The 26,292-nt window shown below is 37.6% G+C and overlaps 2 protein-coding genes across 2 annotated transcripts in view; both read right to left on the minus strand.

Moving 5' to 3' along the window:
• Window positions 1-9,021, minus strand: part of LOC120724348 (T-cell surface antigen CD2) — a 61,818-nt gene extending 52,797 nt beyond the window's left edge. Inside the window, exons 1-4 of the mRNA XM_040016510.1 lie at window positions 8,915-9,021; window positions 7,431-7,596; window positions 5,628-5,945; window positions 5,177-5,434 (exon numbers count right to left, since the gene is read on the minus strand). Coding sequence (XP_039872444.1) covers window positions 5,177-5,434; window positions 5,628-5,945; window positions 7,431-7,476 — 622 coding nt within the window. The 5' untranslated portion in view covers window positions 7,477-7,596; window positions 8,915-9,021. The remainder of the gene's footprint in view (window positions 1-5,176; window positions 5,435-5,627; window positions 5,946-7,430; window positions 7,597-8,914) is intronic.
• Window positions 9,022-16,648: 7,627 nt separating this feature from the next.
• On the minus strand, window positions 16,649-22,125 carry LOC120724349. The gene is made up of 6 exons (XM_040016516.1): window positions 21,890-22,125; window positions 18,475-18,792; window positions 18,051-18,308; window positions 17,793-17,942; window positions 17,569-17,682; window positions 16,649-17,204 (listed from the first exon to the last, which is right to left on the minus strand). The coding sequence occupies exons 1-6, from the start codon at window positions 21,936-21,938 to the stop codon at window positions 17,029-17,031; spliced, it is 1,065 nt and encodes a 354-aa protein (XP_039872450.1). The 5' UTR covers window positions 21,939-22,125; the 3' UTR covers window positions 16,649-17,028.
• Between the last annotated feature and the right edge of the window lie 4,167 nt (window positions 22,126-26,292).

Below are 26,292 nucleotides of genomic sequence, written 5' to 3' on the forward strand. Positions count from 1 at the left end.
TATACACTCTAAATAAGTACCCAACTTTACTTCTTTGTGAACTATCTGCATTTTAATAACTGATAATGAGCATTTCCAGGGGAAATAATTATTGTTCCCTATATACTTTTCCTTAAATGGACACTTAACCCAACCTGCCTCTGATATCCCTGCTAGCTGGATCAAAATGTCATTTCTTTGTGCATATTCAAATACCATGAACTGGATTTTGAGTATGCACAAAGTAATGAACACATAAAGGCTGCTAGTGCCTTCATATGTTCTGCCAGCTCTCTCTCCATAACACTTGATTGACAAGTCCAGATCTTTTACATCCTTTTATAGCCTTATGTCTCTTCCATCTATCTTTTTCTTCTCCACATATTGTTTTAATGTCATCATGAATATGTTCATCTTCCTCGCCACTTGATGAATGGACTTCCCCTTCTCACATCATTCACTCTGTCCATGTCCTGTAAAGGAGTGAAAGCCCTGCCTGCCCTCCCTATTATAACTCAATGGCATGATGGTCTATTTCTATTTTTGGTCTGAAATAAAGAATGTCACTGTGAAAAACGGTAAATAATAATAATAATAATAAAAAACAATCAATAAAATAATATATTTAAAATATTCATAAGTTGGGCACAAAGCACCACACCATATAGACTCACAGTGTAGCTTACCAAAGCACTAAAACATTTGTGAAATGTTTTTAAACCTGTCTGTAACTGTTTAGACAAAACAATCAAAAAACCTTGATCACAGAAATTTTACCTTGAAAGGCAAAAATCGTTTTTGAACTTAAATATTCTGATGCAATGAGGTTCTCTTATTTGCAGGATTAGTAAAATGGCTGACTCTTCAAAAATGTGCAGTCACATGACTGATTTCTTCTATGGTTCACTAGAAACAAGGGGTACAAATCACCCTCTTTCTCCTATTGTGGGAATAGCAGCATGACAATTTTCAGTATTTTTACACAATGTCGCCCTCTAGTGGGAAAGGTTTGGACTTTATCATTGCTTTGTTACACTGTCCTTGCTTTTATTATACTTTCCTTCACAAAAGACTTTACACTAATGTCAAGAACTTACAATTTTAAAGAAATCCACCAGTACAGCAACATTTTCCCATACCAAATAGTTTGAAACTACAGTACATTAAACCTTAACAAAATAAAAGTACAGTGAAGTACATACTCAGTCCATGCTTAACAGGTTTGTGTATCTGATTTTATTTTTTAATTTTACAAGCAGAACGAACTCAGTGTCTCAAATTTATTTCTGTGCTATTGTGATAGCGTGATGGCTGTGGAAGCTATAGCTCTGGCAACTGTGTTGAAAAAACAATAACTATTATTCATTTTTATTTTTACTTATTTATCTCAACTTCCTAAATCACTCATTTCTAAAATTACAGTATTGTTTAAAAACATTTTAGGACATTTATTCATCTATTTTTTGCATTTTGCGTGCGGTAAGATGGTTTAAACATGAGGAGGGATAGTGGCTATATTTCACAAAACATGTTAATGATTGAGCTGCCAGGGGAAAAGAAAATGAAAAAACCACAGAGAAAACACATGGATATCCTGAAGAAGGATATGCAGAGGGTTGGTGTGATAGGAGAGGATGCTAGAGACAGGGTGAGATGTAAGCAGATGATCGCCTGTGGTGACCCCTAAAGGCAGACACCAAAATAAGAAGAAAGAATGGGGCACTGTGATGTTTGTCTTTTATGACAGGGGGCACTGCACCACCCACAGAATCATTATTTGTGCGTCCCCAATGATACTGTACTAGTGTAGGAGGAAGGAGTTTAGTAACTTATTAGTACCTCATCACAGATTCAGAGATAACAAAGAGTAAAATATGTGTATTAACACTTTTTTATGTTGCAGTGTGGTCTGAAGGTCAGGTTTTTTCTCTATTTTGTTGGTGTTTGTTGGTGTCATTGGGGTTGCCCAAGACTTAGGATTTAATGTTAAATAATGCTTTGCATGCATGTTTTACATTGCTTCATCATTGTTTAGAGCATTGCTGTCATGGTTCTCAGGATCTGGAGAGGGTGTGGTGTGTGTTTGTCTCAGCCTCTCCAACAAGGCAGAACTGGACTTTGCTTCCCCGCCTCTGAACCTGCCCTCACAGCACATCTGTGGCTCATTCACACTGATTCTGCTCTGGCTTCTCATCGCAAGCATTTTTCCTGGCAGACTACTTAAGACGGCAGGAGATGCTACTTCCTCGATGGATTGTTGCACTACCTAGTGTCAGTGTAGCCTAACCTAGCCTAGCCTCGCCTCCCCTCCCCTCCCCTCGCCTTGCCTCTTGAGTATCTTTTGTCATTTCCCAGAGTTTCCTTCTAACATAGTTTTCCCTGCCCATCTCTCCTGCTGCCTGGATTCCTGTGGATGTGTGTGAGTGGGCATGAGCATTCTGGATTGGACTGCCTGAGTGAATCACAGACTGTAAAAGAGGAGAGTGTGTGCCTGCCCTGGACCTTCCCCCACCTTCGGACCCCCAAACCCCCTGGAGCCCTGTATTACGTGTTCCACTGTATATATGTATATATTCTCACAATAAATCCTTCACCATCTCTCTAAAAATCAGAGTCCTGCGAGTGAGTCCTCTGCCTAACTGAGAGTGACAACTCCATGTTTTTATTGAGAAGCTTTAATTAATAGCTTTATTAAACAAACATCTTTAAGGAACAACAACAACAAGCACCATGGAACAAGAAGGGAAACTTCCACATCTTCTTACTGATAAGTTTAAAGTTATGTTCACTTCTTAGCGGTCACCAAAGGCTTTTGAATCAATACTGCTTGTGATCATGGCATCATCAGGCCTGTCTAAATTTAGAATCACATTAGACAAACTTAAAACTGGTTTATACTGGTGTGAAATTAAAGACTGAGCTTAATAGTGATATTTTGTTTGCAAAGATAAAAACTGTAAGTGAGTACAAGGCTATTATAAGTCACATCTACTCTTCACTTTGTAAAGACTACTCAGAATTACTATTTTAAACAACTAATGTGAAAATTGCTGCAACATATGATTTCTTTGTCGTACATACTTAAACAGAAGTCTCGTCTACTTGTAAAAAACATGCAAACTAATTGCTATAACAAAAGATACAAATAAGAGTTACTTGTGTTACTCAAAAGCTTCAGAAATCTTCCCCAAAACAGGTTCCATTCTCCTAAAAAAGCCACATATGTACAATTAAGGTAAAAGCACAGTTCAAAGTATAGTAATACAAGTGTACATCAAAATGTAAAATGTGTATTTTATATCTTGCCTTCTTTTATAAAACAACTGACAGCACACATTCAGAAACTGTTTCAGTTGTAATAATGAGAGAACAACACACAGAGAGAAGTCGGTCACCTATAGAAATAGCCATGTTCCTATGCAAATGGCAGGATGTTTAAAATCTGGATTCAAACATTAAAGTCAAATATGACCATTTAAAAACCTGACCGTCAAGCAACAGGGACACCTGGACACGAGTGTGGAGCACAGTGGTAAGGTTAAAATGGTGTTTGTTAGACAGAATTTGTAACCACTTCTTTCTTGGTGGTAAACTGGCGGCAGGGACGTTATCAAACACTGATCTCAAAGAGTGGTTGAGAACAGAAGAGGAAAAACAAATGAAGACTTTCTGCATTAGTCCACCAGAACAATATCATTAGGATTTTTTCTCTCTTCTCTTCCCATGTTATTATATACAATGTTTGCTTCACATTTATCCAGATTTATTAAGACACTTGCATTTCTTAGAGAAGAGGGGGCTGATCCCCAGATATAAATCTAAAGACAGGCCAAAGATGAATAATATTATTATTATTATTATTATTGTTGTTGTTGTTGTTGTTATAGTAGGGACAAAGTAGCCCATGAAGGTGTCACAGGAAGCTAAAGTGTCTGAATAGAATTCAGTCATTAATTTATTCATATTTGTTTTGTTCTTTATGTGCTGTTAGCTGGAACATTAACTGTGTTTCAGCCACAGACTTACATGAAGCAACAACCTTTTGGCATCTTGATGTCACCTCCTCCTTCGGTCTGCCGTCAGTGGTGCAGTCGGTGTAAAAGCTCCAACCACTTAAATCATCTTCTGTTGCTTGAAAACTTGATTTGGCCATACTCCACCTCCGCCTCTGCTCTTTGCTCAGCATCCTTCCTCTGACATTTCGTGATAATGACATGAGCATAGATTACTTCCTGGTCATCTTCTTCAGCTGCAAATTAGTAGGAAGAGGTGGCACAAACATAATGTTACAGTCAGTGTATTAGTACAGGAATGGTTTGACTTAAAGAATAACTTTCACTCTCATGTCTGCTGCTGGAACAGTTGATTAGTTTTACCACAAAGGTTGAAGGCAGTGTGTGTGATTCTAACTGGTGCACTTTAAAACTAATTAAAAATGTTTCATTGGTGAACTCCTGGGTTGCTGTTTTTTGAGCTGTTTCCCCATTTTTTTAGTTGTTGTGTTAAAGCTAGCTGATTAGCCATACCAACAAATTTGACTGACATATGACAGAGGTATGATTAAACTCTTGGCAAGACAGCAAAAGGGTTTATTAATTTTTTTTTAAATAATTATATATGTTTAATTAATCAAAGTGGAGTGGGGAAATGGAAAGTTTTGTACCTCTTTGTTCTGTAGGTTTGGCTTTTTGCTTTATGATGTGTTCACAGGCACCTGCTACACCCACAACTAACAAAATGAGCAGTGCTGAGAGAACACCACCGATCAGTGGTAAAATAGGCTGTTTGAAAAAAGGACAGAATAAGACAAAAACAAGTCAGCAAGTCTGAGTTTATATGAAGACAAACAAAGAAATAATGAGAAACTGGCATTAGTCAGTCTACTGTAGCAAAGTTATTTTCACTTACTAATGTACCATGGGTTATCACTGCTGACAGTTTGATTGAAGGGTTTGATCTTAGTGGGGTTTTTATTTGACACTACGGTGGTCTCCTTAGACGTAGCAGTTTGTTTGGGGACTGTTGTTGGTTTAATACACAGGGTGTTATTGGCTTCATACACCCACCCTGATATCTGTGTTCCATTGACTGAAGTGCAGTTAATGAAAATGAAGCCTGAGAGCAAAAACGTATAATTAATGAAAGACTGAGTGACCAAAATGATCATATTTGTGATTATCACAGTGTTCTCACTCACCACAGGTAGATATCCTCTCCTCTTTGGAGACATTACTGACGTTGTTCCTGACTGAGCAGACCAGACGTCCTGAGACGTGCTGTTTCAGAGTGATGATGTTACTCTCATTATTTCCAGAAAAGAGCTCAGCATCTGTCAGTGTGCGTCCATCCAGAGTCCAGCTGTACTGAGGACTGTCCCCTCCCTCAGAGGAACAGGACACCCTCATCTCTCCCTGGGACAGACATTCAGGGTCCAGCAGGACAGAGGACACAGGAGCTGAGAGAAACACACATAGATGAGTTTAGATTTTAAATCAGAATCTCCCTAATTCTTTAGAGTCTCTAATAAAGAATAGGGAAAGCATAGAATACAGGGAAATGTCGTGAGATATATTGTATAGATTATTGTATAGATTACCACAACAATATTTTATTTACATCTATTAATGGCTTAATTTCCCAACATTTACCTTCAATAAACAACTGTAAAATCCGCTCGTCTGATGATTTTCCATCCGAATCAAAGGTTTGAAGGCTATAATTACCACTGTCTGTCCTGTTTAGTTTATTGATCCTAAATGTTCCATTACTTGGAAAATGAGCTCTCTCTCTTATGGTATTAGAAATAACCGTATTTTTTCTCACATCTAATATTTTTAATGAACTCTTTAATAATTGGTATCTATTAATTTCTGAAGTGTTGTCCATCAGCTGGATGTCCACAGTTCCTCCCAAAGCTCCATAACACTGAGCTCCATCCCGTCTGCCATCACAGTAAGTTTCCACACCTGCAAAACAAAAATAAAGTTGTCATAGTTGTTAGTTTTGCTCAGTAGATGAACAGATGTCCACATGCCTGATGTAGTAGCCTGAGTTCTAGCCAGAGGGCTTTTGCTGTGTGCCCTGCTTTCTTGTCTCCTCTTTACTGAACACTATTTAACAAATGTAAGCAATGTTTCAGAGAGGATATCAGAAGTGGTAACAAAAGGAGATCAAAGCACAAAGTAATGGTTAATAGACCTGTACACCAGAACTATAAGACCAGGAAGACCAACCTGAGGAGGCTTACAACTCAGTGCTTCTGGATTTATGTGTGCTTGGCTTTATACAAGGCTAATATTGCACTAATGACATTTACTAAGAACTCAAGTCACCATCAAATGTGGAATATCCCACACTTGATGCACTGTCCATATCACAAAGATCAGAGTGGAGTGACCATCAGCCACTTCTTGTCCATCGATGACATTATGCTGTATGACAGGAGTGACTGAAACACTGACTCACTGATCCACCTCACCAGGATCTACAGTGAGGACGCTAGGATGTCATTCTTTATAAATGTGGCAAAAAGGTTGTAAAGAGAGACTGATGGGGTGGAGTTGCCATAAGGACATACAGGACACACAGAAGAAGTGCTTGGGTATCCAACAGGTTAACGAGAGCTACATGATAAAGACACAATAAAGTCAGACACAGTCAAATACCTCCAGAAAGTAATAGAGGTGCTAAAAAATGTGAGCCATCAATATATATGTCTTCACGTCATCAGATACCAAACTGGAATAACAAACTGGCCACAAGAGGAGACATGAAAACTCCTCACAATGCCACTCAACATCCTTCCTCTGATTTCTTCAATTTCCACTCAAAGGTCTGAGACTCTGTGAACAGATGTGGAAGCTGCTGTTGAAATAAAAAATGGCTCCCTGAGGTGAGTTGCTCCAAAACAGCTGAAGACAGACAGTGATAAGGAACAGGAAGTGGGACCATCATGTATGACTGACCTGCAGATATATCATCAACAGATAGAGGGAAGAAAAAGAACAGGGCCTAAGCACTAGATTTTAGAGGAAGGAGTCACATCTAACAGGGCTCAGAGACAGAGCAGCGTACAGTAACAGGGCTGGGACAGCGTACACTGACTTGCACAACCAACTACAAGAACATTTGTGCTGCATATGATCCCCAAATCCCGATAGGAGACCCCACTGAAGGTGGTTGAGAACAACAGTGCTAACTAAGGTCATGTGGAACTTTGAGTTCCACATAGACAGACAGCCAACCATTAACCACTCAGACATAACCACCGACCAGCAGCTGTGATACATGAAGCAATCCTAAAATCCAGATAGAAGACGGCAACATCAGAATGAAGGAGCATGACAAAACTAAGAAGTAACTTTTTTTCAGACCTAATTCTGATTGTACTGAAATTAAGTATGAAATAAGTATTTTTGAAACCTTGCATGAAAAAAAATTTGGTTGCTCACCATGAGCTACTCCGAACATCAGCAATAGTCCAACTGCAGCTTCCATGTCAACTGTTCAGTCTATGTTGACTCAATCGGCAGCTTTCAAATCTTTTCTCTCAAATAAGCAAATCTGTGATGTTACTGATGTTAACAGACTGCAGTTAACAGACTGTTAGTGCTCAGCCTGAAAGGAGAAATCATGAAAACGTTGGCTTTAGGTTTTAGTGAAGTGGTAAATAACGTCTCACATGCTGAGAGTAGGAGAATGAATTGACATTAGTTTTTCTTCCTCCTTTAACCTTCATGAAAAAGAGATTTCATATATGAGAGTAACAATTTAAATTCCTAAGAAATAAAAGTTCCAGACTTAAAATGAAATGATACATTTCAGAAATGTTTAGATGAAAAAATAGACACAAAATTAATGATAGCACATGTTTCATCTCTAAAAAGAGTACAACATGAAAGTAGGACGCTTTCAATCTCTGTCAAACAGATAGTTCAGCATGTTGAGCAACAATGGTTTGAACATTCTCTGCACTGCACTGGTTAATGTTATATTTAAAAATGCTGATCACAGAAGAATTTATACAAATTACAGAACGTACTGTTGGAATTAAATATTGCTTTAGTTGAATCTTAAATGGTGCCATGGGGTCATTTAACATTCATATCATTTAAAGTTTAATTGAACAAAACTTCAAAATCTCTGATTGCTTTTGCAATAAATGCTTATAAAAACTAATCCAGATTCAAAACTACTGCTGAAGGATTTAAATCACAGTATTTCTTTTTTCATAAATGTGCACTCTAGTGGTAAATAATCATTAGCAAAAAAGTATTGTAGCTAATATTTGACATTTATTAACATAAAAATAATTATTTTCCCCCATCTTAACTGTGGAATAACATTAAATTATACGGGCTGTGACAAAATGTGTATCTGATCCCTTTTTATACTTTAAAGAGGCCCGAAGTTTGAGATAATTTTACCAATTGAATTGATCAGTATTGTTTTTATTCATATTGTAGTTGTTATTTTAAAAACTAGTATCTTATAAAAAACCAGTGCTCAAATACAGTTTCATACAAACAGGTGCCACTGGTCAGATGACTTTATTTGAAGCGATGATCTGATTCCACTTTCGCTAAAAGATAGACGAGTTAAAATTACAGTCATAACCTTTGAAATATAAAAATGTGTTATCTAAAATATCAAGCATTTGTTTGGAATAAAAACAAGATGATTTGACTGTAAATATACTTTTTAGACCCATGAACAAAGGTCGAGTGACACCAGGTCTGGGGATGAGTATGTATCAATAAAGTGCCGCATGAAATGAAAAAGCAGAACAGCTCATCCTCAGATACTCCCAGTGGCATCAACACAATGCCACCAACCTGTAAGCTGCAGAACTTACTGTAACACTAAAGACGACATCAAAATCTTTGTACTTATTACCACAGCAGCTGCATGCTTTGAATAAGTAAACACAGCTCACCATAAGAGACTCCTAATAGCATCACGAACAGTACAAACACAGCTTGCATGTTTTTTCTCTATTCAGCATCAGTCGACTCCGCAGGCAGCTCTTCTGCTTTACTGTGATGCAAACAGACCCAACCTACACTGACCATGTTTCCTGTTGGTGAGAAACCTTCAGATCAAAACATATAAATTTAGACCAAGCAGGATGTGGCTACTTCAGAATTTTTTTGTGTTAATTACTAAAAGCAGTTGCCAATAAATTTCATTGCTTGTCAATACTGATCAGCTTCAGATAAGTATGTATGAACTCAGACCAGACAGGATGTGACTAGAATTTAACTGCAGAGAAAGAAAAGAGAAAAGTTTAATTTAAATTTAATTCAACAGCCCCAAACTAATCATGTAATTTTATTGTCCAACTAATAATGCCGTTTCATTGACAGTTGTAATATTTACAGCTAAATTACACTGACAACTAAAATATGTTTATTTGCACGCGGAAGCAAGTTTAATGGGGATGGCATAAAACAGAGTGTATAATAAAGCCAGACATGTTTAATTTAATACATCTTAATAACAGATTTCATCAAACCTTGAAACACATTCACAGACATTTATGATGCCCGTGTTACTCAGTGGTTTTGAAATGTTATCATAAATAGAGGTTAAGTGTTGTGTTTCACCATAAAAGAACAGATTGTCATTGTATGTAGAAGGAAGTGAAACAAGAGGAACGGTCACCATACAAAACCAAAGGTACACATGCATCTTTTACCAAGAACAGCCAGTCCATTATTCTTCTGGTTATATTCTGCTCGTCTATATTTAAGTGTAGACTATGAACACTTGGCACAGCAGAGGTTTCGTTCTTATTATTGTTTTTATTAATAACAGCAGCTTGTAAAATGTGATAGAGAGCAAGAGAGAGAGAGAGAGAGAAACTTCTGCTTTCATATTGTTCACTGAGTTGTTCCTCGTTTCTTTAGAACTTGTTTTTTAGGTTATTTTTAATTTCTTTTGTTTTAGTAGAGAGAAAGCTGCTTGTTTGGCAGCCTAGGCGTGTTTGGTGAAGTTCCCTCTTATGCATGTCAGTGTAAACATCAGGATATGAGTAAAAAGCACCCCTTGAGCTGCAGTGTGACATCACGAGTGAGCAACTGGTAGCACTGCCGCTCTGTAGGTTGTTTCTCTAAGTGGCCTGCCTTTAACCCTATTGATTAGTTATTTTGTTCAGCTGCTATTTTAACTAGAGCAAGACAGTGACAGTGAATCTTGTTGTTTTTAAGCAATGCCTGGTAATAAAGTGTTTTAATTAAATGCCTTGTGGTGTTCTAAGTCCTGTCACCTAATTTTCTGTTTTCTTTGGTGCAGCTCCATATTATCTTCAGTTAGTTTGTTTAATAAACTTATTGAAATTGATTGGTCACGCCTCTGCCTCGTCAGTAACGAGCATGAGTGCCTTTGTAACTGGTGAAACTTTGCACTAGTTAATGTCGTATTTCCTGGCGTGTAACTCCACCCCCAAGTGGCGTTGTCAGTACCATTTTGTTGCCTTTTCAGTTTCCTCCTCCTTCTTGCTGCCACATACTTATTTCTGATTATGTCCATCCAGGTCACTCCAATGAAAATCCTGACACATTCAACTTTGCTACCTCAAGCTCTGACTCTTGCCTCCATCTCCAAACTATAAATCAAAGCAGGTCTCACTTGCATCTTGTAAACCGGTGGTATCTTGTATTCTTGTGTCACAAATCTTCCCTGACACTTGTCTCCACCCACTCCACCCTACCTGCACTCTCTTCTTTACCTCTGTTGTGTACTGTCCATTCAATCAGCTTGGTGACGTTACATTTTTCAGATGGTCCACTTTAAAAATTCACCTGAAGAAATAAGAGAATTCAGTAAAGACGCTTCTAATCTTTTATCACTTCTTTTGGATTTCTGTAAACAGATGAAATTGATCAAACATAATTTAGCAAATATTTAATGTTTTACCAGAAAAGGTAAATTTTGTAATAATGAGATTATTAAGAGTTCAAAAGTTAACTTAAAGGTTAACATTATGTGATTTTACTCTAGTCTTCTCTCTCTTTTTGTTTCCCTTTGTTTCTGTGTGTCAAGTCTTTTGTCTCTGTGTTCTCTACCCATCTTATTCAAATATTTATTTATTTGAAACTTTACAAAATTTCTGAAATAAAGAAAAGCAAACCCGTACTTGAGAGACCACATGCATCAAAACAGAAATCAGAAAAAAACAGAAAAGGGACAAAGAAAATACATCATCAATTTAAAAAGGGTTTTGTAATTTTTCGTTTTTGAAGTTTATGGTTTTAATGTTGTTTCATGGCAACACTACACATGGTGATAAATGACATTCACACTATGCTGTTGACTCACATGTGTCTGAACTTCATAGATTTTCACATTAATGTTCCTGTTCTGAAGTTGAGTAAAATGTCTCAGGCCATCCTCCTCTTTAAAAAAAACAAAAACAACAACATTACTGCCATCTTGTGGCCACAACATGAGGGTGGGAATGGATGTTTGTATATGTGTGTGCCTGTATTTCTGTGTCTATATGTCAGGTTGGGTGTCAGGCGCCACCTCTCTGGGGACATCTTAGGCCCTCCAAGGTTTGGAGGCCTATCTCCCCCTACCACCACTTCCCCTGCCAGTGGCGGACTCCCTCAGACATCGGTGGTTCTTTATGTCCGGGGGTGGGCGTCCAGGTACACACCGGCTCACTCCTTGGCGGCCGCTTATCGGGGCCTGGAGCCTGGGGCTCGCTCGGGCCACTTCGGAGGTGGGGTGCCCCTGGCCTCTCGGCCTGGGGCTCGGTCACTCAGGCACGGCTGGCTGCCGGCGGAGCTCACGGGCGCGTCACTGCAACTCCCCTGGCTTCTGCTCCGCGGCTGCTGAGTGAGCCCTCATCTGGGACTCTCCTCAGCTCTTTCTGGGACAGTGGCGCGGCTGCCCCTCTGTTGGTCTTCCTTGGTCTCTTGTGTTCTGGGGGCCTCTGGATGTCTGGAGTTTTGATCTCCTCCATACCTGCTTCATGCCCTGGAGGACGGGGCTGTGGCCCCCCCACACCCTCTAGCAGATCATTACATGAAGGAACCTTTTAAAAAAAAAAAAAAAAAAAACAAGCGCGTACATGCTCACAGGTGTACACACGGGTGATCACACCCACAAACTACACCCTTTTTGGCTCCTACCTCAAAGCACACTCTGTTCTGTTGATCTTATGTGCTGCACAATAATGTTTAATATTTAGTATTTACTGTCATATTCCCATATATCATTGTGATGTTGTTTATTCTATTACTCTTGTTCTCTTCTGCTTGTTTTCTTTTTTCTTTCTCAGCAGGTGATCCAGGTGATTGATATATGCTTTTTTTTTTCTTTTTTTTTCTTCTCATTCTGTTGGTTTTTGTCTTTTGCCCTTCTCCCCCGTCCCTCTTCTCAGCTGTTTCTCTTTCCCTCTTTCTTTCTCCCCTTCTTTCCCCCAGTTAAGTCTGTCCCGTATTCAGTAAGTGAAAATAAAATAAACAATAAAAGGTGAATCAAATGGACCATTACGGCAAGGCTGGGATGGTCAATTTGGTAAAGTAAATCCGTTGGGCATCTTTCTTTGCCTTTAGACAACAATTCTGATGGCAAAAGAGCCAAACGGGACAGGCAAAAAAAAAAAAAAAAAAAAAAAAAAATCAAATCGCCCGAATCTTCTAAGACAAAAATCCTTGTTTAAAGCTTAGTGAAACTAAATGTTTCAGATGTTTAAATTAAAAAATTGACTTGACTGATTCCACCTTTACCAAGTTCGGATTACATTCACAACCTTTGTAATCAAAGCTTCCACAAATAAAAATGCAGAAAACCCTCACAGCTTAATTCAGCATGAGGTGCTTAAGTGAGGAACATAATTTGCCAAGAATATAAACAAAAATGTGTTGTTTTGTCAAATTTCAGTTGATAAAAGGTGAAACTAGGTGTTGGTGTAAGTTGCACAACTCATTTCAATCATCAGAACAGAGTCCTCTGGATCTCCTCTTGTTTGCGGGACAGCAGAGACTTCAGCTTTTTCATTTTTCTTTTTCCTCCAAGCGAAGTAGATGTAAATACCAATTAACAAGAGAATGACCACAACTGCTCTCAAACCACACATAAGCAAGGAATTATCTGTTCAGAGACACCAAAATCACATGTTAGGCAGAGCTGTGAGTTTTCACTTACTTCTCATGGTAAGAAAGAAGAAAGTGTGTGAAATTCACTTCACACACACACAGAGTTCTTTATAGCCAGATGCCACGTTTGTTTTGAATTTTGCCTTTATTGTGACAGTCCACCGTCTGTACAGCTCCAGTCTCAGCTGTTCCCAGCTTCCCCTCCGCTCCTCTCCCGTCTCACTAAAAAGGGGAAGGAAAACCGTCATCAGACCAAACGCCATCACTTGTGTTCTCACCTGCCTCTCCAGCACCGCCCCATTGAGCTCACTGCACCACTCCTCCCCTGCAGCCCGAGCACGGGACCACACCTCCGCCACAAAATGATGTAAATGAATCCAATTTACTGGAGTTAGTTTTCACTTACTATTGTGCCATGTGCCATCGCTGCAGGTAGTTTGATTAAAGGGTGTTATACTGTATTTTTGTGAGTTAAATCATAAAGATTTTCAAAACCATGTTAAATTTCTATCAAGTTCTTGAACTCATTCATAATAGTACATTACCTTGAATGAACAACTGTAAAGACCGCTTGCCTGTTTCTTTTCCATCTAAATCAAAGGTTTGAAGGGTATATTTACCACTATCATTCCTGCTCAGGTTATTGATCCTAAATCTTCCGTTACTGGGAATAAAAAGAGACCTACTTTGTATTATACTATAAAGAACCTTATTACACAGTCACTACAACCACAATTCACTCACAAAGTTACACTAACAATGAACGTTATTCATAACTAATTTATTAACTAACTAAAAAAAATAAGTCACACAAACTCTCCAGTTCAGTCTAAAACAAACACTGTACATGTTTGTTTGTTTTAAAAAAATGAAAACTACAGGAGTGGAATCATGACTGATGACACTGTTGGAGAAAACAACATTGTCACTATTTCTTAATTTGTATGTAGAGTTCAGTTAGTCAGTTGCTAAGCTTTTAAATGGGAAATACCATAATAACAAAACATGATATCCATAAAACTTGAAAAAATTATATAAACTAAAAACTTCTTATTCATTCTAAACCAACAAGAATTACCTTGAATTAACAACTGTAAAGTCCATTTCCTTGATGATGTTCCACTTGAATCAAAAGTTTAAAGGCTATGATTACCGCTGTCATTCCTGTTCACTTTCTTGATCTTAAATCTTCCATTGCATTGAGAAAGGAGAGATCTATGTGATGTGGAGTTAGAAATACCCCTTTCTCTCTCACATCCAGTATATTTAATGAATTCTTTAACAATTGGTATCTAGGTATTTCTGAGGAGCTCTACCAGAAAATCATCAAGAAGAATTTCAGGACATGCTCAGAAATACGACAAGTCCACCTCTGAATGGCTCAATAAATAAATATTTTTAATATATATATATATACTTTTTTAATTAAGGCTTTGGAGTGACCTTAGTCAAAGTTCACACGTAAATCCAATTAAGATGCTCGCTTCACAGTTCTTGCTGCTAAGGGTCACACAACCACTTGTTAAAGTTATGAAGTAATTACTTTTTCAGATAGGAGTGGGTAAGTTTGGGTAACTTTCTTTTCCTCAATAAAAAATTAATAATTTAAAAAGAATGGTGCCCACCTTCTCGAGTTATCGCATTCATTAGAGTTTCAGATTACTGGAGATGTTACCTTTACCTAGAGGTCAAGGTCGCTTTCAGCAACAATACCTGATTGTGGCCACAAGATGGCAGTAATGAAAAAGATGGATGGATGCAAGGAACTAGACAGCATTATGGCACTATGGCAGCTGTGATATCTGCCTTTTGCACCAGGGGGTGCTACAGCACCTGCAGCAATGTGAAGCAGACTCAACTTTTGACACTGGTCTAAAACTCATGCTTTCACTCTTTTCCTTCTCTGAAGCAAAACCTAAATTTATCATTATCATTTTTGTTAAAATATGTGCACTTTTTAAAACTAGACGTTTTACTGAATAATAAATATCTTTAAGCTACAACATCCAGTGAATCAGGAAGGGAAACTTCATGCACCCTCTTTTTGATAACAAGGCTGAAATGTATGCTTACTTTCCGGTGGGGAGTATTTTTGTGTTCATGTGTATGTTTGTGTGAGAGTTTATGAGTGGGTGTTTGGCAGTTCCCCACTAAGTGAACAGAAACAAAAGTAGGTCACATGGTAATGTTGGCCATGTCAAAAGCAGTTGTCACTTTTTCACCCCCCCCTCCCTTCAGATTGTTCTAAGTAAGCAAATACAATGCTTCACATTAATACATGTTTAAAACCTGTGAAGAATTCCGAGTCCCCACCATAACAAACAGGAGAAGGCTGATCCACTGCATCATGCCCTATAAGAAGACAGGACAAGACCCTGAGGAGGAGTGTGTATGAGTGTGTTAGATGATATTCTTTTGTTAGTTGAAGATATGAACAGTGACCCTACAGTGTCTCTTTTTCATTAGTAGTGTAAGTTGTATTATTGGTAGTGACACAGCAGGCCATGATGCCGTCACATGAAGCTAAACAGGTAAATAAAACTGAATTAATTTAATTGACTTTTTTTCCCAGTTATAATATTTAGCTGTTGTTTAGTGTTGTTAGCTGAACCCTAAATGTGTTTCAGACACAGACTTGCATGAAGCACCTTTGCATAGCATGGACTAAGACAGATGGGTGCAACCAAATGTCTTTTTTCTGTTTTTGGTTAACATTTACAAATTGTGGTCAGAGTCCTTCTGGTTGGGACTGAAAACTCAAAATAGTGATGTTTGCTCTTTTTCTATTTGCAGGTGAGGAAACCTTTTGTGAAGGCAGGGTGCACTATGAAGCTTTGGGGTGATCTGTGGCAATTTAAGTGATGGATAACACTTTATTTAGATAGCATATTTAGATTCTAGCTGTTAAAGGATCAATCAAAAGTACTCACTGGAAAAAAGAATAAGGTTCTACTTTATAACACAGAAACAGGTTTGTGGTCCCACTAATGCAATAATTAGGATCAATAACCTGAGAAGGACAGCTAGTGGTGAATATATCACTAAAAGCTTTTGTTCAAGTGGACACATATCAAGTTTTTCCACACAGGGCTATGTAGGTTTGGATTTTATCCTCCCATTTTCTGTTTATTTGTCTTATCATTGTCTTTTATTTAAATTTGTTTGATGATCTGATCTTTGCTGTTCCTGGGACTGTGCTCTTCTGGACACAGATCTCGGATGTTGTTCATGGAATCTCTGAGCTGCTTGCCCATTTTGGGATTCACAGCCTCAAGTGTTTTGATTACCACTGGGACCACTGCTGGCCTAACCTTCCAAATCTTCTCTAGCTCCCCTCTCACCCCTAGGTATTTCTCAAGCTTCTTGTGTTCCTTCTTCCAGATGTTGCTATCACTTGGTATAGCCACATCTGTCACTACAGTCTTTCTCTTCTGCTTGTCCACCACTACTATGTACTCACTCTCAGGGGTATATCCCATTTATATTCTACAATTACACTGTTATAGTGTATCTGTGCAAAAACCAAAATATATGAAAAGCTACATTTTTGTTCACATAACAAGTGTGGTACAAAAGACACTTTATTTACAGTCATATTTTCATAAACGTTAAAATGCTTTCTCTTTATCATGTTTCCATTTACATGTTGGTCGAACCTTTACCAAGTGAAGAACTAGTCAAAGGCTTCCACAGAGTACAGATGCAGAAAACACTCTGTGTTTGTAATTAAATCAAGAGGTCATGTAACAATAGTTGTGTTAATCACCTGATATATTACAAAAGTGACAGTTAAATAGTCCAATACATTAAACCTTATAAGCTATGGTTTGTATTTTATACGGGGAATTTACATTAAATGAAGGACTTTTAGGCATCTTAACATCAGCTCCTCACTCCAGCTACTTTCAGTGGAGCTGTCTGTCCAAAAGCACTGAGCACTTCTTCACCTGACTTTATGGATGTTAGCATACACACAGTCAGTTTCTGCTGGTTCAGGCCTCCGAGGTCGCTTTGCAGACTTGACTTGGCCGTACTCCACAGCAGCTTTTTTCTCAGCTTGGTTTGCCTGCCTTTTGACAAACTTGACATCAGCAAAGACTTCCTGGTCATCTTCTTCCTCTGCAAAGTAGCAAGAAGGGATGGTTCAAATATAGTATTAAAAAAAGTGAATGATTAAAGGAATACAAAGACAGTAGACAACATAAAATGAGTCACACAAAACATGACTTTTAAAATGGGTTCTTTAGTGAGCTTTAGAGTTTATAGTTTGTGGATTTTGCTTTGTTTAGACAGAGCTGTTTTACAGGTTTTTGTGTTAATTGTAGCAGGATAGCAGTATCTGCATATTTAACTGATATATGACAGAGTTATCAATAAACTCTTGACAAGAAATCAAAAATGTATTTAAAAAGCTTACTATTCCGTATATCCTAAAAAACAAAAAAAGCAATCTGAGCAAAATAAGTGATGAAATAAAGTGTACCCTTTTTTGTAGGTTTGCTGTTTTGCTTTTTCCTCAAAGCACATATGACTGCTACACCAACAACCAAGAAAATTACCAGCGCTGAGAGAACACTACCGATCAGTGGCAAATTTCCTGTTTCAAAAATAAAAGGCACAAACAGATAGCAGGTTGAATCAGAAACAGACAGAGAATGAGTAAAGGAGAAAATTACATCAATGGATCTGAAGTTACTTTTTACTTACTAATGTACCATGGCTCATCACTGATGGTAGTTCCGTAATCCTTACCCACAGAAGTCTGTTTTGGTGGAGTACACAGGGTGTTATTAGCTTTATACACCCACCGTGATATCTGTGTCCCATTGACTGAAGTACAGTTAATGAAAATAAAGCCTATGAGCAATAAAACACATAATTCGTTAAAGATGTGCAAAGTTACCGTATTAATTAATGAATTAGTAATTATCATATATATATCAGATTATTTATATTCTCACTCACCACAGGTAGATATTCTCTCCTTTTTGGAGACATTACTGACATTATTACTGACTGAGCAGACCAGATGTCCTGAGACGTGCTGTTTCAGAGTGATGATGTTAGTCTCATTATTTCCAGAAAGGAGCTCAGTATCTGTCAGTGTGCGTCCATCCAGAGTCCAGCTGTACTGAGGACTGTCCCCTCCTTCAGAGGAGCAGGACACCCTCATCTCTCCCTGGGACAGACACTCAGAGAGCAGCACCACAGAGGACACAGGAGCTGAGAGAAACACACACAGATCAGTTTTTTAAAATGGTATTTGGTCATTCTTTATAGCCTCTAATGAAAAACAGGGAATGCACAAAACACATGTATCTGAAATTTTGTGAGATGTATTATATGGATTACCAAAAATCTATTAATGGCTTAATTTCCCAACATTTACCTTGAATGAACAACTGTAAAGTCCACCCGCCTAATGATCTTCCATCTGAGTCAAAGGTTTGAAGGGTATAATTACCACTGTCTGAGCTGCTCAGGTTATTGATCCTAAATGTTCCTCTACTGGGAAAAAGAGCTCTCTCTCCTATGGTATTAGAAATAACCTTATTATTTCTCACATCTAATATTTTTAATGCATTTTTTAACAAATGGTATCTATGAATTTCTGAAGTGTTGTCCATCAGCTGGATTTTCACAGTTCCTCCCAAAGCTCCATAACACTGAGCTCCGTCCCGTCTGCCATCACAGTGAGTTTCCACACCTGCAAACAAAAAAGGAAACACAGTTTGTTTGTTTGTTTTTAAGTTACAAATTTGAGTTTGGCAAAATCTGTAAATGTCTACATAAACCAAAAATGACGGTTTTGTGCCCACTGTCTGTCACAGATGAACATTATACAGGTCTGTGAATCACAGTTAAGGTTCAGCTAGCAGCACTATTTTCCCTGTGCTGATGAACAGTTACAAACTAAAACTAGAAAATTACAAATTCAAATTATACAACTAGAAAAAGTTGCACTTCCTGCGAAAATGCAGTGTGAATGCCGTGTAGTGGAATCTGAAAACAGCAGAAGAAGGAGAGCTACCTGTTGAAAACAGGTGTAGAAGCTGAACTCTGCTTTATTTGAAAGACTACACTGAAGAGTGTCAAGAAAGCAGATTACATGCAAGCAGGGAAGATGTGCAGCATCTGTCCCATGTAGTACTCAAACCCTTGTCACCAGATCTCACAGCAGCTGCGCATCCCACTGCGCCAAACCATTTCTGGTCCCAAACAAAGATATGATGAGAGGAAAAAAAATGTGCACTGTGCAGAAGAAGCTAAATTCTGCTGAAAAGAGGTGAAAATGCTGAATGTTCAGCAAAAAAGAGATAAGGAACCTGAAAATTGTGCTGAAAAGAGGTGAAAAGGCTGAAAATTGTGCTTATAAGAGCAGAAAAGGATGAAAATTGTGCTAAAAAGAGGTGAAAAAGCTGAAAATTGTACTGAAAAGAGGTGAATCAGCAGACTTTCTGCTGAAAAGAGGAAAAGAAGCTGAAGTTTGTGCTAAAAACAGCTTAAGAAGCTGGAATTTGTGCTGAAAAGTAGTGAAAAACTGAAACTTTTGCTAAAAAGAGGTGAAAAAGCTGAAATTTGTGTGGAAAAGAGTTTAAACAGTTGAAGTGTTAACTGAAGAAAATGTTGCCATAAGCAGGATTCAAACCCTGGCCTCCTGGTCTGAGAACGGCTGCTCATCTCACCGAGCTAAAACATGGCTCAGCCCGGCAAGCAAAACTGGTGATCACACTGATAATGTGGTCCCTGTCAGCAAAATGGGCTGCTTTCTTGACACTCTTCAGTATAGTCTTTTAAATAAAGCAGAGTTCAGCTTCTACACCTTTTTCAACAGATGGCTTTCCTTCTTCTGCTGTTTTCAGATTCCACTACACGGCATTCACACTGCATTTTCGCATGATTTAGCTGCTGTAGTTTTAGGGTTTTGTTGATGACACGTGTTGCCTTATTGTTATACCATCATAGTCTTATTTCATTTTTATATCCGGAGCTTTTTTTTTTTCTTTTCGTTTTTTTGCCTGTCCTGTCTGACAGTGTAGCAATCAGAACTGATGTTAAAAGGACAAAAGAAAATGCCCAACACATTTATTTTTCCAAGTGTATCATTACAGCTTTTGCTATACTGGTACACTTATCATATTTTATTAGAATTTTTGGGGGTTACTACAATCAGATTGGACAAGGCCAGGACAGGAAAGAAGAAAGAAAGAGAAGTTGGCGATAAAGTTAACAGAAGAAGAGAAAGAGAAAAATAGAGAAAAAGAGGGCTAGAGAGAGAGGGAGACAGAGAGAAAAAAACACTAAAAATCTGCTTCACCACCTGCTGAAAAAAAACAAGCATAAAGGAGGGAACCCACAGCAACAACTAACATTGTCATAAGTAGCAGTAAATAATAAATATTACTGAGCAGCACACAGTATTAATGATACATGACATGTTTAGAGGCAGCAGCCGACCAAGAAAATTGTGCATTTCTGAGTACCTGTTTGGACACCTGTGTACCCTGCGCTTTTCTACAAAAATGGAAAAATGCCACCTGTGAAATATGATAATTTTGACATTTTTGTCTTTAAACCACATTAAAATGGATTCATGTTTTTCACTGACTTTCACAAATATAAAGAAGAGAGGAACGTGGAAAGGACAGATCTTTCAACCTAATTTATTTATTTTTCACACGGTCATATTATTTAATGAAATGACCTGTTATAGCTGACCCAGTTGAAGGTAAAGACTCATGGATGTTTAAAAGAATGATAGCTAATCTGGAAGATGTGGCCCAACATAAGGCCATTCTTATTTAAGAGCATAAATGGAATGATACAGAAAGCCTCCACAAAGCCAGCTAACTTTTATTTGGCATGTGGGACGCCCTGACACTTATGTGAACATGAAAAAGTATGCTTTTGTAGTTCTGCATATCTTTAGTGCTCTGAACAGGAGAAGCTCTCCAGTGAAGTTCAGAAACAGAAATTACACTAAAAAAGGGAGAACAGTATAATTAAATGTGTTTTTTAAATTAACTTATGATGAGAGCTGAAGGAGCTTACTACTGTGAAAAAGAAAAAGTAAATTGTGTAATGAACCTATCAGTTGTACTTGGTCAGAATTCATCTATGATAACTTAAAACATTTAAGAAAAGAAAAAAACATTTAGTACCTGAAAATAAAACCTAAGAAAACAGTTCTCTGGAGCAGTCAGAACAGACCCCTTGTTGAAGTGGGTGGGCCCAGGACCCTAAGGCTTGTAATTAAGTGCAGTTTAGTTCATCTTGAAGCAGATGTGTCGTAGTAAGTTTAGAGTACTTGAAGTTCATACAATAGAGCTTCACTCCCTACATCTGATTTCACCAAATAAACCAAAAAACTCACAATCAAAACTTCATATTAAATGCACACCCGTGTCAATATAACCTCTAATATTACAAAACAAATATTTCTTCAAAAGTAAATATGCTTAATGTAGCTTGTTGATCATACTCATACCTCAGCAATATAGTTTCCATATAGGTATAGCCTATATGGCCTGCTAATGAAGGTATATAGCCTTCGTTAACAGGGCACTCAAATGAGTATGTTTTGTCACAAATATCAATAGTATTGATACCAGCACTGTTATTGGTATTGGATCGATACTAGTACGACAGGATCTATAGTTTGTGTTCAACATAAGTTGAACAAAATATCTTTAGCTAAATATAGCTTTTTCTTCTCTCTCTCTCCTTTTTAATCATGGCTGGAAACATATTATTGATTATGAAATTAATAAGTAGAGACGACATGACAAAAATAAGTTACTCACCATGAGAGACTCTAAGCAACACCAGCAACAGTCCAACTGCAGCTTCCATGTCTGTTCAGCCTGTGTTGATCAAGTCAGCAGCTTTTCCATCAAAAACAAAGGTGGGTGTGGTGCTCTGAACGGACTCCAAATTGTTAGTAAGCAGCCTCAGAGGCGAGTGAAAACGTTGGCATCCGGTTTTGAAGTTGTACTTGTATATTCATGCACTGAGGGGATAAAAGGTAGTGGTGTCGGTTTTCCTTCCTCTTTTAGCTTTCAAGAAAAAAGATTCATGTGTGATGGATTGCGAGGAAGGGAGGGGAAGCATTTATTATTTATTACTAAGTGATGTTTTGAGCATGCCTAAAATATAAATCGGCCCATAAAAAATAATCTAATAATGTGGATCTGCAATCTTTAGGTATTTCGAAAATAAAATCTCTAGCCTCAAACAAACATCTGGCATCAAACTTTAAAGGTCATGATGCACAAATACTGCCTTGAGACTGAGAGACACTGGGGTAAAGGTCTTGCTTTCCTGCTGTTTGCTGCTCACAAGGCTAAGCAGATATCTCTCAGTTTTATCCCTGCTGAGCTGCTGTTTGGACATAATGTGTGAGGGCTGCTAAAAGTGTTTGTCCTTGATGTTGTCACACAGTTCCGAGCCTCTTCTTTTCTCAAAGTAACATGAAAACGCTATATGATAGGAAAACTGTTCAGTGGTTTTTTTTTTTTTCAACCTGCTGACAAGTGCTAGTGTTGGTACCCACATACAGTTGTTTTCAGCAAAATTTGCAGGTCAGGGTTAAGTTAAAAGCAGCATAAATTACACCAGACTCTCCACACACCTGCACGGTGGAAGCAGACACGCCTGTGTTATACTAACATGCTGAAACTGTTCCAGTGACTTTAGGGAAGATCCCCCAAAATTCCCATCTAAAAGACAAACCTTCTGAATCCACTTTCCCTGTCTCAGTTTCACTGATATCCGTGCCAGTAGATAGTGATGGTTCCTTCACTATTTTTATTCATGCAAACCTTTTCTGCTGTTTTGTTTTTCTTTGTTTGTGTTTTTTTGTTTCACTTTAGAGTTTAGTGTGTTCGTTTCTTTCCAGGAGGATTTTTTGTTTGTTGTTTTGTCCTTGGAGACCCTGAAGATGAATTTGCTTCCTTTTCTCCTCCTACTTAAGTTAATTGTAAATAGTTGTTTGTAAAATTGTAAAATAAATCTTTGACTCATCGTTTATGGGCTTATGTATGGCTTGTGCTGTTGCCCTTGTGTGTTACACCCTTGTGCCCCCTAGACTTCACAGACAAATGAGGGGTCATAACAGTGTAATGAAAATTGCAATGTGATTACAGTAACATGATATCAATAGATGGTGTCAAAATCACCCAACTTTGCTTCTCACAGAGTCTATTGACACATTCAGTAGCTGTCAAAGTATAAATATTAATTAGCCTCATCATACAGCAGCTACATCAGCCACAATTATAGTTACAGTCAGTGGTACATCAAAATGTACCAAGAATTACAATGAATTATTTTTTGTGTAAAGTTTTACAAGCACAGGTGAAGCTTTAAGTTGCAGAACTTAACACAAAGGATGTTATTAAAAGCTACTCAGTGACTGTACTTGATAACAGAGCTATTGCATATTTTAAATAATTAAACAGAGCTAAACATAAGAAACTCCTAATAGCACCACCCGCAGTCCAAATGTAGCTTCGTGTTTCCTCTCTGTTTGTCTGTGAAGGTTCTCAGTCATCCAGGTCATCGTAGTCTAAGGAGCTTGGAAAGAAAAGCGTCTGGACTTCTTTAAGTTCTTTCCTCTCTGTTCACTTTCTGTCAACTCAGCCAGCAGCTTTCAGATAAACTCCTCTACTTTACCAAGATGCAAACAGCACAGGATAAATGCAAGCAGGCCTCATTTCACACTCTGTGCACAGAGGCACAACTGGTTTCCTGTTGGTGACCGGCTTCAAATAAAAATGTGTGAACTCAGACCAGGCAAGATGTATGTCAGAGAATCCCAATTCTCAAAAGTACTTTTAATATTTACAACTGATTTATATCCAGTTTGAAGCTAATTGAACACAGAAATGACAAAAATACGCTGTATAATAAAGCCATATATATATATATTGTTTAATACATTTAAAAAATAGAATACTTCAAACCTCAGAACACATTCACAGACATTCACGATCGTTGTGTTGCTGAAGTTTTGTGTGTTAAGGTTATGTGCATGCCAGTAGAGATTCTAATAATGAATAAAATGAAGTCAATCAGCATTAATAGTCACCATACAAAACCACAAGTACACATGTAGCTGTTACATGATCGAGCTATTATTCGTATTGATTGTATTGTGCTCTTCCCATATATTATAAGTCTGTACTGATGAAGATAGGATGCAGCACAATATCTTTTTTAATTGTTTATTTGGGTTTTTTATATAGAACAGTTTCAATGTTCACTGTGCATGTATTCAACATCTTACATTTGTATACAATATAATATATAATATATATATATATATATGAAGGAAGCCAGACTAAAGTATGAAAAAGGAAATAAAACATTAAATTTGCTCTGTCTCTTGTTTTTTTGACAACAGCACACTCTCCAAACCATGCATCATAGCAGGTCTCACTATAATCTCATAAAGCTTCCCTTTCACTTATGCTACTATTCTTCTGTAACATATCACCCCAGACACTCATCTCCACCCAGTTTAACCTGCCACCACTCTCTTCCTTACTTCTCTAATGCATTGTCTGTTGCTTTGATTTTTTGTTATTTAAATTCATCCACTATCACTACCTTTTCTTGTTGCATTTTTACCTTTTCACCCATCTCCCTGACATCCACACACATGTATTATGTCTTGTTTCTACTGAATTTCACTCTTATTCTCTCCAGAGCATATCTCCACCACTCCAGACATTATTCAACAATTGTGTTTCTACACCAATCTGCATTTAATTATTAGTTATTGTTAATCTCTGGCTCTCTTCTACAGTGTGTTTTTGTCCTGTCTTCATCTGCTCGCCCTCAACTGGTTGCGGCAGATGGCCACCCCTCTCTAAGCCTTACTCTGCTGGTTTCTTCCAGTTAACACAAATCTAACCAACCAACATGACAGTAGACATGATCACGATTACCTGCTGAAGTTCAAACTGAGCATTCAAATACGGAAGAAAGCTGATTTTGTGACTGTGAACGTGGCATGGTTGTTGTGGCATTAGTTACTAGTTACTTCTTCAAAAAAGTAACTGAGTTAGTAACTGAGTTACAATATTTTAAAAATAATCAATTACTTGAAAAGTAACTATTCCGTTACTTTAAAAAAAAAAAAAACGTTTAACCCTCTAGGGTCCAGGGTATAATTGGCCATTTTTAACCACTTTTGATTTTCCCTCCACATTTTACCTTTAAAAACGATTTACTTTTCCTTGTTTGGTATCATTCTTTTCAGCACAACCTCATGTGTCTGAATTTACAGTTATGTTTTCATTTTGACATACTGTATTAACACAATTGATCTAAAATCAGACAAAAAACATAAACTCAGAGTAGAAAAGAAAAAGTTATATTTTTTACTGTAACAACCACAAACATGTTTAATGAATCATATTTCATAACTTTAAATGCAAATATAAATTGTCAATTTTAAAATCCTTTGCACAAGTTTTGCAAACAACACAGTTATTTGCATCCATTTACCTTTTACCTTGATTTTTTAAATAACCATTTCAAACTATTTACAGTACAATCAGCTGTTCTGCATTCAATAAGATGCCACACAAATTATTTGTGCCACTCCAAAAACATAATTGCTGTCCACTATAAAGGAGAACATCACAGCCTGCAGGCCTGACAGCAACAGGTGTATCACTTCTTTTTCTACCTGGAGACAGCGGTCGCCTCATTGTTCTGACACACAAAACTATCCACAACACTACACACTAACTACACAAGACAACACATTAACTACACACTCCAAACACGGTTTGATGAAAACCATCATGTCATCAGTGAGAGTGGTGCACTGAGCCCTAAATTCACTGAATTACCTCAATAGAAACTGTCTGTGCTTTCAAGGAAAACAGAAAGACATTTTCATATTCTCTACATTTTTCTACTTTCAATACAAGATGTATTTTGCTGCATCAAGTGACTTTCCGCACTGTAGCCCAAGAAACTGAAGGAGTTTCCTATTGTAAAATAAAAAATAAGCAATGAACAGTGAGCATTTCTCACAACAACTGACCTTTTACACTGTTAAAACTGGTGAAAACACACATGAGAAAGTCATGCAGGTTCAGTATAAGCAAATCCCCAGATAAAACTAAATAAAACATCATGCTCCTGTCACAAGGTGTGGCTTTCATGGTAGTATATAGTATATGCAAATATC

Source organism: Simochromis diagramma, unplaced genomic scaffold (genome assembly GCF_900408965.1).
Source record: "Simochromis diagramma unplaced genomic scaffold, fSimDia1.1 OVJJ01000685.1, whole genome shotgun sequence".
Classification (NCBI taxonomy): Eukaryota; Metazoa; Chordata; class Actinopteri; order Cichliformes; family Cichlidae; genus Simochromis; species Simochromis diagramma.

Coding starts and splice junctions, on each gene's coding strand:
- LOC120724349 (XM_040016516.1), bottom strand. CDS start 21,938: ATGGAAGCTGCAGTTGGACTGTTGCTGGTGTTGCTTAGAGTCTCTCAT. Junction 18,793..21,889: donor GTTGCTTAGAGTCTCTCATG/GTGAGTAACTTA, acceptor TTTTGTTTGCAG/GTGTGGAAACTCACTGTGAT. Junction 17,205..17,568: donor CAGCAAACCTACAAAAAAGG/GTACACTTTATT, acceptor GCTACTTTGCAG/AGGAAGAAGATGACCAGGAA.